Raw genomic sequence first — 12,773 nt, forward strand, 5'->3', positions numbered from 1 at the left:
GGCTTGATTTTAGGCATACATTATAATGCCTAAACTGAAAAATCCTGCTTTTGTGAAATCCCCAGCGATGTCATAGGACACTAAACATACGGTTATAAATGTATTACCATTATTTACACTTCAGGTATCAAACATTTTTACAATTAAAACAGAATAGTCAACATTCATAACGTATTTATGACCATTCTTTTTTTCCTTGCCAACATCAACAAACTGGGTAATGTTATACCGCATTTTTGGGGTGGGGGAAATTTGATGGAAACGCATCAAGCAACAGTTTCAGTATTACCACAGCTGAACAGAAGGGGTGTGTATGTATCTATATAGAATTAAATGTAAAGTAAGAATGAAAGTGTTCTCAGGTCATGTCAATAGCAGGTCTGATCCATTTTCACAGGAAGCCATTCAAAATGAAGCAAACAGACAGGTGAACTACTAAAAGCTTTTTTTTTTTTCCTGCTCCACATAAGGGAAGGTTAATAGAAGGCATGGTATGTGTTCCCCCTGCACAGCAGTACTGCACTTCACCTAAAAACAATTAATAAATCATAGATTTTAAAAATATAAATAACCAGTAACAACATTTCATGTAACAGACATTTCTGCTACTCCATACCTGGCAAATTCACACCTGCACCAATGCACCAGTTTTTTTTCAAGACCATGAACTACAATAAATAAATATCACTCATTTCTCTCGAGCAGAATTCAGAAAGCAAATTATAAAAAAAAAAAAACAAAAACGGAACAAACAGAGACTTAACAGAGAATTAAGGGGAGGCCAATTACATTAATGCAGAAACTCACATAGTGCTCACCAATTTGACTACTGGTGATGTTCTTGTTTCTCCAGTAGCCCATGAGGTCTACAGGCACTTCACATTTGTTGAAGATCTTGTTAACTTTGTTCTGTCTTACTAACCTTAGTGTTGCCTCGGTAAATATACCTAATAGCTTTATCTATTCTGCCCCTGCCATGTTTGGCCAGGTGAAAACAGATGCTATGAGACTGTTTTATCTGTTTTGAAGTCATGATGTGACTTTTATTTACTTTGCAAATTGTTCTCGTAGGAAAGGCTAACTTAGTTCCTCACAATAACAATAACGTTTGTAAGAAGAATAAGGACTAACTGACCTAATGCTAAAATAACTGCACCAGTTCAGTGGTTTCTTTGAAGAAATTCTTAAACCAACTCCAGTTATGAACACATTTAGCCACAACAGCACTAAGCATCAAGACTAACAGTAGCAGACCGTATGATGGAAGATCAAGATGGAAGATGAGTAAGAGAAGTGGATCCTACTGAATGAGTCTATCCAAGAGATAGTTTGGCAAAACTAACATGGCTAACAAAAATGAAAGTTTAGTTAGCATGAGACCATAAGCAAGGGTGAGCACACTGCAACTGTAAGTACTTTATAGCTCCCCCTAAAAAAAAAAGCTAACATTGCCAAAAATGAATGAAAGCTTGCAGGTGTGTTATCGCAATAAGGTCATGCTAACTGGTCTCCATTAGCTTTCATTCAGTGCTAGCCATGCTTTGGTTGCACTATCCCGATAAGCAGAAGCACACCATCAGGCCACATCCAGAACCCCAGCAGCCACGAGCTGACGTGAGAGCCAGTCGAGGCCCTCATGGAGGCCCATACCACTGCGTGCATCACAGCCCTGGATGTGCCAGCTCCGGCCACAGCACAGTTTGTGTAGGCTCAGTAGCTCAGTCATCTCCTCCACTGAAACAGCTCCAGGGACGTCCTGTGAAAGGAAACATTTGGTTGAAATCAAATAATACGAGCTGAAAGCAGACTTTCTGCTTTAATATGAGGGTATTTTCATCCAAATCTAGTCAACGGTGTAGAAATTATAACCATTTTCAATTATACCACATTCTTTTACATACAATGACTGCAAAGAACTTGCAACCAAGAAAAAAATTAAGTAATTAGTCATTAGTTAAAAAAAAAAGTTTTTTTTTTTTTTGTTAGTTTGTACTGTCATTACTGTCAAGCCCCTAAAATGTTTGAAAATGGTTGTAATCTGAAAATCTGCATTTTAAGCTCATATTTGTTACCTAAACTCCAATATGCTGGGGTAGACATCTAAAGCTTTGCCAAAATCAATATATTTATGGACTTTATATTGTGGATCAAAAATATCGAAAGGGACACTGCAGGTGAAATAGCAAATGTAACCACTGCTCCATCTATTGTCACATGTCTGCTTGTCTCCTACAGCAATTCCACAGTAGTCTCTAATGGTTTAAAGACAAGGAAGCCCCTTTCTGATTATGTAACACAAAAGTGAAAGGAGCCTCTCAAAAAAGAGGTATTGTTAGGAGAACACTGATAGATCAAAAATTATACAAAATAATGAATTCTGTGAAGGCAATGAGGCTAAAGGATGGAATACTGTGCTACAGAACACTATATAACAATAACTATCCTTATAGAGTACTGTTCATACTAGTGGCAGCTCAAAGAGCCTGACAGGCAGGTGATAATGCTTAACAGTAATAGAAAAAACGGTGAGCATTAGTTTAAATTCATATAATACAATAACATATATAACATGACAAATAACACATTAAATGCTATTTTAAGCTGAAATGCCCCATTAAAGCTGTAGGTACATGTGTTCTTAAACACAGCCTAAAATGCACTCGTGATGGATTTACTGGCTGATGAGTTGGATGTCAGGTATGTTGGCACACAGCACACTGCTCTAAACTGCAGAGTTAAAGAACCAAGATAATACTGCTATCTAACCTGTTTGTTGGCAAAGATGAGCAACAGAGCATCCCTCAGCTCTTTCTCAGTCAGTAGCTTGGCCAGCTCACTGTGGGCTTCCATCAGCCTGTCCCTGTGACAGCTGTCAATCACAAACACAACCGCTGCAGAGCAAGAGAGAAAGCAGAGGTTAAAAACGAAGGAATGCAGAACATACACAGCCGGAATGTTATCCTTAAATGACGAGTCAGCACAAAAGTGAAATTACTATTTAGAATATAAAGAAATTCATCACAAATTGTTAAAGGAATAATTAAGCTAAACATCATATTTACATATTTTTTCCACTTAGCCTAATTGTAATTAATTGGCCAAGACATTGTCGGGGTCCCAATTTTGCTCCCTTAATTTAGAATTACTGCAGCAAGTCTAATACTGCCATCAAACACTTGAATCAATAGTCACCCAAATAGCCCAAAACATAATTTGCAAATCTGCGCAACTTTAATAAACCCCTGGATGCAGTTTGAGAGAGGTTTTAGGGATGTATTTTGAAAGAAACAATTTTGGCTATTTGAGTAACTATTGAGTTCTAGTGTTTATTAGCAATGTTAGCATGTAGCAAGCAAAATCTGGACTTCAAGCCTGTTTTGGCTGATTAACTTATTTGCAGTAAATGGAAATTGGGTAAATGATTTTTCAGTGAACCACTCCTTTGGAAATAAAACTGAAGTTACATTAGCATGAACATCAAATCACCTTGCGTGTTGAGGTAATAATGCTTCCAAAGAGGCCGGAGCTTATGCTTGCCACCCACATCCCAGATGGTGAATTTCAGATTTTTGTACTCAACAGTTTCCACATTAAAACCTGAAATTCACACACACACACACACACACACACACACACACACACACACACACAAACACACACACACAAAGTAGGTAATTGGAAACAGAAGTCTTTAAATCAGAACAATATATAATTTCTCTGAATGGTGTTACCTATAGTTGGTATGGGTTGCATGAACTCATCTTGTTTCAGCTTGAAGAGGATGGTTGTTTTGCCAGCACCATCCAAGCCCAACGTCACCACTCGAATTTCCATCTTGGGCCCAATATGTACACGGTTGTCCTGAAACACAATTCAGTTTCTTACAGCTGTGAAAAAAGCTTGTCAATTTTTGACGCTGAACACCAGACTGTTCTCATGACAGAAAGCCCCTTTTTTCCTCAAATGATCTCCAGAATCTTATAATGACCACATTTATACTGTAGTGTTTTTGGGAAGCCAGCTCTTGAATGGATGACCAATCCTGAAGTGTGATGGGAGCTGCTGGAGATTTACTTACCTTGGTGAACGTGACAGGGATGCCTGCATCCAGTTGAACGTGGTCAGCTATTTCTGTGAACTGCTGCTGCTGTTTCTGCAGAGTTTCCAGTAGTCTATTGATTTCCTGTTTCGCCAAAACAACCCTGCAATCGTCCTGTTTTAAAACCAATTGCATTCATCACTCAAAAAACTACTGTAAAATTACCCACACAAAACCTCCTGCAAAATAGCTTTAGTCCTTCAGTATAGTGAAACTACGCCCTGTTTGTCAAAAGCGCTATAATTTAAAAGCACCTTAATTTATCATTCCATGCCGTTTTGAGAAGAGCATATTTGCCTCTACCTGCTGCAGTGTCTTCTCACAGTGGAGACAGGCTGTGGACACCTGCGAGAGCAAGATGGTCATGTCCTCCTGCTGTTGCCGCAGCCAGATCAGCCTCTCCCTTACGTGGGCATCCACCACGCTGAGTGCCATCTCCTCCTGACGACACAGTGTCTCATGTAGGTCAGCGAAATACGCCCGCACACATGATCGGGCATTCTCCGCTGTCCCCGGAACCTGTAAAGAACGAGGACTTGTGTTTAGATCTGGCAGCACTGAAGCTAATGGCAAGTCACCTGCTAAGTTTTTCTTTAAGTGATATTTACTATATACTATATTTACCTGTGAAACTGCAGAACAAGCATGTTAGAATTAGGCTCTACGTTTATCTGCACCAGTTAAATTTTATAAATTGAGCAAAATGATTCACGTTTTAGGAATAGTGCAGTTTTACCATTGTTTATGACTGTATTACTATAAGGTATTGAATAAGAATTGCTTCCCAAAAGTTCTCATTAATAGTTGTACAAACAAGCATTCATAGGTGAAAAATATCTTCCAGGATTCAGAAAATTTTTACAATTTTATTTGTTTGCCACTCACCAGTAAAAAGTTGGAATCAATGTCTTCAATTACATAACATCAAACTGGTGCAGATAAACATGGAACATGATTCTAATATACCAGTTATGCAGCTTCACGGGTTTTAAATGACTAAAAATCAGTTAAGCAGGCAAAATGTCCAATATAAATTTCTCCAGAATGGAATGTAATAGACAGGGCTGTAGATGATTCTAAAATAACTGAAAAGCTGTGTTGTACCAAAAATAACAGGTCAATCAAATAATTTGACAAAAAATATACAATTACCATATATTAATAACATAATAATTTCTTATTGTTTCTAAGACACTTCAACTATTTAAAAAAACAAAAACATTTTGCCTTAGTATTATTAAAATAAAATAAAAATGTAATAAAATGACATGTGATTTCAGTATAGTATACATTATTAACAGCAGTGGATCTAAGCATTTGTCCTTACATGTTCTGTGTGGGCCATGCCTACACCATCCTCTACAATCTGTTCACCTCCTTCAATCTGCTGCACGATGCCCACAAGCTTCCTGGAGTATTCAGAAACTTCCTCAGTGAACGTGCGAATACAGTGAGCCATGTCCAAAATTGAGGCCCGGATCTGGTTCGCCTCAGCTTCCAGAACAGCATGCTGAATATGAACACAAGGAGCTTCAATGTCACTCAATAATTCAATAATTTTAAGTTACAAACTGGAGAAAAAAGAAAAAAAAAAAAAAAAAAAAAAAAAAAAAAAAAAATCAGACTGCTGTCTGAAACTCAGCTGCCATTTCAAACTGATTTGCCACTTTCGACTTACACTCAAAGTGAGTAAACCTCTCCTCTGAAAGAAACACTATACAAGTCTTATGATAATGAGGGAAAAGCCCTTTTGAAATAATTGCCCTGCATTAGCACAGTCCAATTCCACTCACTAGTTAAGCCTCCCATTTTCACACAATGCTATGAAGCCATGAAGATATGTGAAGTGCCTCTAAAACTTTACCGGACAGCTCAACACACTTGAAGGAGAACACTAATTGCCACTTATGCTAATTCAGCTTGCAGACGCCTGTGTTGGTTAGCATTGCATTGAATGATGGGGGAGAAAGGAGGACCATCTTACCCACCCAGAGAGAGTGAGGACTGTATTGCTGCATTCATATGTGTGTGGTAGAAGGACAACAGCAAATAGGATATTTCCACTGTTTTCAATAGACACAAACTGAAAAAGTCTGCCATGGTGTGCAGTAGTGACCTGCAGATCGCATCAGTAAGTGGAACAACACCCCAAGACCTTTTTTCAACTTTTACCGTTGACCACAGCGGTGGAATAAACCAGATGTTGATTTTTTTTTTTTATAGAGTCAAGGATGCCAATTGTCTTCCAGACGCACCCAGCAATATACAACACAAAAATAAAAACATGCAGAGTGTGCCTTTCTTCGCCTAAAATAAACAATCTACACTGATTAAAAATCCCCTCTGATTATCATCCATTTTCACCAATACTGCTGTCACCATGCCTACACGTGCATGGCTTCACGCACTGTCGGTCATGTATTGCTATGAAGTATGAAATGATGTTTTGTTTAATTCAAACATGTGAACAGCATTATGCTGTCTTGGGACTTTCAGCTATAGATGGCTGTGACATTGCTGGGGAAACGTGTTAACACTTAGATGCATTTCATTAGTTTTGAACTATGGGTTCAATTCAGGGACTGTTCATCATGGACATTAGTTAAAGTAACAAGGACAAAATCAGCTGGGACTAAAGTGGGGCTGAGCAAACCATACTGGACTGGCAGTACCTTATGTCCTTGATGTTTGCCATATTCCTTACAGACGCAACACATGAGCGGGCCTGGCTGGCAGCCCTCCTCCAAGCAGACAAATTCGATGGCATGGACCTGGTGCTGGGGACATAGGGTCTTCTCGTGCGGTTTGTCAGCCAGTGGCACCCGTCGGTGCTTGGCCAGTGTGCGGGTAGAGTGTGTGAGCTGGGAACACTCCGCACACAAATGTGTGGCACACACTGTGCAGTACATGGAAGCAGTGTGACTTTCATCCTCATCACAGCGTATGATGCACTAAGAGGAGAAAACAATGAATGTTGTCAGATATCATGATGAAATTATAAAGGGATGCTTGCAGAAAAATGTACAACAATATGCACATTTGTCACACTCTGTAAATATTAGCTTATTTTGTAAGATGTCTGGATAATTAAATGTTTAAGATGTACGTCATTCTGTCAGAGTGGTTTGATGCGAAATATTCCATTCTAGAGAAACTGACCATCACAGTTGTGGTGATAGGAACCAGGCGTCTGAAGAATTTAATGCCTCATAAAGCTACCCCACAGCAAGTATTACATAAAATGGTTATAAATATGCTCCCTGATGTCTGAGACATTGTTTTATGAGTTTTGAGAAGGCTTTGGCTTAATCTGTATTTGTTAAAACAATTTAATCAGGGCAGAGATGCACACGCAGGGCATTGTGAGGCAAGACGATCTGCAAAGAAACATTTTTTTTTTTTTATCCGATTTAACACTATTTTACCCTTATTGGCATTTAAAAAAAAGTGAAGAGACATGGAGGTCCTCTGGTCATTTTGTAGTACATAAATTAGCTATATTTGTGTTGTAGACATCTCTGGTTTGGATTGCCACCCCTGAAAACAAAATCAAGTCAGCCAGTCTCTCTATAATGAGCCAATTCACATCAAATCACTCTGAATGACTTGTTTACATCTATACCATTGCTGAATTTATTTATTTATTTTTTAAATGGTGGAAATCCCCTTCAATAGGTCTAGATCTAATTCTGAACTATCATTTAAACATGTGCATGCATTTCACTAAGTAATGCTTTTTGCTTAGCACAGAACATTTGCTTAGGCAAATGTTATGCAAAGAAAAGATTTACAAGATGCAACAACACAATAGTGCTGACACATCCACAGGAATAACATCTGTTCATGACCTGCACCTTACATCAAGTTTTATGGGGCACTAAATGGACTTTCACATTCCCAAGCAAAACATTAGAATATACAATGATTTAATGATTCTTGAGGGAGACACTCTCTTATATTCATACTGGGTAGAAGCATGTGCTGTATAGTATAACAGGAAAACTCCAACCTCTCCCATCTCTCGCAGGGCATCCTCTGACATCCCTGACTGATTGGAGGCGCCGTTCTGCAGCCGTTCAAGCAATTCTAGCAGAGCAAAGTTCTTCTTCAGGCCCCACACACCCGAGTCCCCTGAAAATGAGAAAGGAGAGAGAAATAAATATATATATATATATATATATATATATATATATATATATATATATATTTTTTTTTTTTTTTTACTGATGATAATGCAACGGCGTTAATAGCACATACACAGCTTAGCAAATAACTAAAGTAATGGTTCTTTAAGATGTACTGATTGCAAACTCATTGACAGTGATAAACAACAGGATGTATTCTGTGACTTTCCAGCCAGCTGGGCATCTAGGCAGCCCTGTAGTAGCCTTTAACGCTTGAGTTGTTCTTTTAAATACAAAGTGGTATTTAGCCTTTTTGCCCACCTACATTAACAGGGAATCCCACTGATTTTTCTAAATATCTACAGAAGCTGAGATGTGAAGAAATATGCAGATTTTTTTAAAGCTCCCCTTTAATAACAGGCATTCCCTTTTAATAAAACATGGGAAAAACCAAATTCTATCCAGGGAGCATAAGAATGACTCACTCACCCAGCTCAGTGGCCTGTCTATCAAAGGGACACCGCACAGCCCTGCCATGGAGGGGCAAGCGGGTCAAACAGTCATGACAAACGGTGTGACCGCACAGCAGTAGCCGAGGCACCTTGTCTCCTTGCAGTGAAAAAACGTCTTCACATACTCCGCACTCCAGCACCTGAGCGGCAGCAAACATTTGTATCAAACAATGGCTTGTCACTTAGTTACAGATGAGTTTGGTCATATTACTAATAGAGTGTAGCAATTTTAATAGAATAACAATGGCCAATACACCTCTGTCTGGTCTGAGGGTCTCCCATTTTAGTGAATGACCAACATTAGACACCTGGGTTCATTCAATCCAAGTTTGTATTGTATACAAATAGAGAAAACCCAGAATATGAAAAATCAAAAATAAATCTTGAGGAAAGAGAAAGAGAACTTTATTATTTTTTGAGAAATATGTGCAATTTTGAATTTAATGCCAGCAACACATTTTTAAAAAGTTGGTCGGGGCAACAAAAGTGTAATGCAAAAAAAATTATAATAATCTGGTGGAAAATCTGAACTAATTAGGTTAACTGGCAATGGGTCAGTAACATGACGGAGTACAAAAAAGAGCATCCCAGAGAGGGATGGAGAGGAGTTCACCACTCTGTGAAAGACTGCAAGGGCAAATAGTGCAACAATTCAAGAATAATGAATCTCAACATAAAATAGCAATGAAATTGGGGATTTTAATCATCTACGATACATAATATCACTAAGAGATTGAGAGAGTCTGGCTGCAGAAATGCACTCTCAGCCAGATGCACTCTCAGCCCCAATGACATCACAGGCACATGCACTCTCTACTGGACAGTGTGGCTGCATCTGCCTAGCGATATCATCACTTAATCCACTTTCCATACATAACACAGCTGGAGAGTTCCATTAATGTACTACCCCGCTGAAAAAAAAAAAATCATAGAACCCATTAAAGGTTTCTGCTGGTTCCTGGTGGAGTACTGTAATCACTAATGGTATTTTGTGTTTTTCTGATGAGTTGATACCACAGTGTACAAGAATATAATGGTTAAATGCATTTGATAGTTTCCTAATAGAATGTAAAGGTGTCCCACACAACACTGATGGCCTCTAATGGTAATCATTAAGTCCGATCCTGTTAGAAAGCAGAACCACTAGGTTTTATTCCTAAAGGTCTTTTTTCAGCAGAATTTTTCAGCAGTAGCCTGTTTGCAGTTTCTGCTAATAAATGTGATATAACATCTTATTGTCATGTTACATATTTTGTAAACTCATATTTGGAAAATCTTACTACTCTTTTTATTTATATAATCTGTTTACATTTTGCAGTGCCCCAACATTTCTGGAAACAGGGTTTTATATACATCTTTTTTTTCTTTTTTAAGAGATGAAAGGTAGGACAAATAGCAGACTACCTATTGTGCACACCTATAGCTTAATAGTTATTTTCCCTTCAAATCCCTTTCAATTCTGACTTCAGTCTTTAAAAACAGTATCAAGTGATGACTGGACAGATGCAGCAAAGCATCTTTATTATTTTACATTACTCTCTGATTAACCTAATGGATAGCGATCTTAAAAAATCTCACTCTTAAAAAAAACAATGGTTCTTCAAAGGTTCTTTAGTAAGGGGAATGGATCTATAGAGATCTAGGGGTGTGGATCTAACATTAGCTGAGATGGCTAGAAAGATGGCAAGAAAGATGGCACTTGGCAACAGTTGGTGGGAAAGGTGAGATGCACTCTCAAAAATGGTTCTTTAAGGATTCTTTAGTAAATGCAATGCATTTACTAAAGTCCCTCTCTGGTTTCCTTTTTGAAAATGGTTCTATAGAGCACCATAAAGGTTCTGCTTTGAAACGACATCAAGCTTGTAAGAATAGAAGAACCCTTTTTGGTTACGTATATAGCTGTTTTCAAAAAGGCTTGATATATGATCTAGAACCATTTCACAATTCAAAGAAATGTTCATCTATTCTTACAAGCTTGATGTCGTTTCAAAGCAGAACCTTTATGGAGCTATACAGAACCATTTTCAAAAAGGTTTTATATAAAACTTTACACAACATACTCCATCAATCTGAAAAACCATTTCAACACGCAAAGAAACATGCAGGGGTTCTATATAGCTAGAATTCATGCTTTCTAAACAGGACTATTGCCTTTCTGGGGTAACTGTTGCCAAGCGACTGCCTGCAGTCTATCTAAGCAGCTCAGCTAACGTTAGCTGGTATTCTGCTTGCTTGATTTGCTGCAAAATGCAAATGCAAGTTTACGGACAGAATAAAGTCCCTTTAATTAAAAGTAAACAGCAGTTAAACAACTACTCAGTGCATTAGTTTATTAAAATGCAGAGGGAAAATGATGTTATGATTATTGGTCTTAGCTTAGCTTAGCTGGCTCGCTATTCTTCATATGAAACACTGCGACACCCCGCAGCAGCATACCTGTCTGACTGGAGACACAAACACTCCCATGTGCGAAAAAACACACCCAAAACATACTTCTTGATTTTCTGTGCACTTAAAACATCGTACCTTCACCGTATTGCTTGTAGTGCCCCTGCCATGTCGGACACAAGGCTCCATCGATGCTGCGGCTCCTTGCTTATTTACAGCGGCGGCCATCCTGGGACTCGACCATCCATCAAATTGGGGTGAACGAGTGACAGGACGAGCAAATAAGCTCACAATCTTAAGTCTGGCCTACTACAACTTGCCTTTACCTAACTACGTATATACACTTTCTTCGTGCATTGCCATATATTTGCGTGATTTACATTGCTGATTCTGGATTTACACAAATAATTGGTAAAATAACAATTTAACCCCCCTACACAAACAATGGAGGCATCCATCAGCTGTTTCCATCGGTTTAATGTCGCTGCTGCTCAAATATAACATTTGCAGCAGCGGTGATCAAAAGGCGTTTAAATATCTTTACTTAATTTCATAGTTTTCCTAATTTAGTTCAAATTAACGATATAATTGTCCTGAAAATGTGTCCTCCTTTCGAATAAACTACATATATAAATCTAGAATGACGTTATCTAAGATCCAAACGTATTCTAGGACCCTTTCCAGCTTGTTTAACAATAAAGCATCTGTTAAAACATCTGGAAAAAGTGAATTCGTATGAAATTTAATGTAATGAAATCTTCGCTGTCAGGGTGTACAAAAATGTAAATCTCAAGTGGGAGAAGACGTTTTCACACAAGAACACGTTTGCTATAAAGATGATCCATTAGGAAGCCATTTAATGCATTTGGAATTAGAACACTTGTTAGAGTCCTTTACACTGTAATATCAAACCATCAGGAAAACACAGAATACCATTACTGAGTACTAGACGCCACTAAAAGCCAACAGATAGTTTTAATCTTTTCTAGGATTTTTTTTATCACACACACACACACACACACACACACACACACACACAAAAATATTTACAAACTGTTTCTCTCTCTCTCTCTCTCTCTCTCGCTCTCTCTCTCTCTCTCTCTCTCTCTCTCTCTCTATATATATATATATATATATATATATATATATATATATATATATATATATATATGTGTGTGTGTGTGTGTGTGTGTGTGTGTGTGTGTGTATGTATATATATATATATATATATATATATATATATATATATATATATATATATGTACATACACACACAGACACCAGAATATATACAGACTGTATATATATATATATATATATATATATATATATATATATATATATATATATATACACACCACACACACACACACACACACACACACACACACACACACACATATATATATATATATATATATAAAACAAGGGATTGTTTTGACTGATCGGTGTATCGATGCATGCTCATATATCATAATTAATAATTTGTTATCTTTGTTTTTGTATGCATGTATTTTTTTCTACAAACATTTCCACAGCATGTTAGTAACATCTTGTACCGTTGAAAGTAGCTACAGGATTTTTGTGCGTGGCCTCCTTTGCGGCGTTGATGAAAACGCGTTTTGTCCCTCCCTGATTTCCGTCATCAGC

The 12,773-nt window shown here is 37.8% G+C and overlaps 1 protein-coding gene across 2 annotated transcripts; it reads right to left on the reverse strand.

The window, feature by feature from the left end:
* Positions 1–352: 352 nt before the first annotated feature.
* Positions 353–11,382, reverse strand: trim23 (tripartite motif containing 23). 2 transcript variants are annotated; one of them, XM_017725505.2, is made up of 11 exons: positions 11,262–11,382; positions 8,713–8,875; positions 8,109–8,230; positions 6,772–7,050; positions 5,427–5,609; positions 4,403–4,618; positions 4,079–4,213; positions 3,732–3,861; positions 3,487–3,597; positions 2,767–2,891; positions 353–1,756 (listed from the first exon to the last, which is right to left on the reverse strand). In XM_017725505.2, exons 1-11 carry the CDS (start codon positions 11,349–11,351, stop codon positions 1,577–1,579), a joined length of 1,734 nt encoding a protein of 577 aa, XP_017580994.1. In that variant the 5' UTR covers positions 11,352–11,382; the 3' UTR covers positions 353–1,576. The 2 variants fall into 2 exon arrangements, with proteins under 2 accessions (XP_017580994.1, XP_017580995.1); XM_017725506.2 differs by lacking the exons at positions 8,109–8,230; positions 8,713–8,875; positions 11,262–11,382 and having other exon boundaries at positions 6,772–6,853; positions 6,925–7,034.
* Positions 11,383–12,773: the final 1,391 nt, after the last annotated feature.

This window comes from Pygocentrus nattereri, chromosome 18 (assembly GCF_015220715.1).
Source record: "Pygocentrus nattereri isolate fPygNat1 chromosome 18, fPygNat1.pri, whole genome shotgun sequence".
Lineage (NCBI taxonomy): Eukaryota > Metazoa > Chordata > Actinopteri > Characiformes > Serrasalmidae > Pygocentrus > Pygocentrus nattereri.

Coding starts and splice junctions, on each gene's coding strand:
- trim23 (XM_017725505.2), bottom strand. CDS start 11,351: ATGGCCGCCGCTGTAAATAAGCAAGGAGCCGCAGCATCGATGGAGCCT. Junction 5,610..6,771: donor GCAAACATCAAGGACATAAG/GTACTGCCAGTC, acceptor GTTCATATTCAG/CATGCTGTTCTGGAAGCTGA. Junction 3,862..4,078: donor TCCCTGTCACGTTCACCAAG/GTAAGTAAATCT, acceptor ATTGTGTTTCAG/GACAACCGTGTACATATTGG.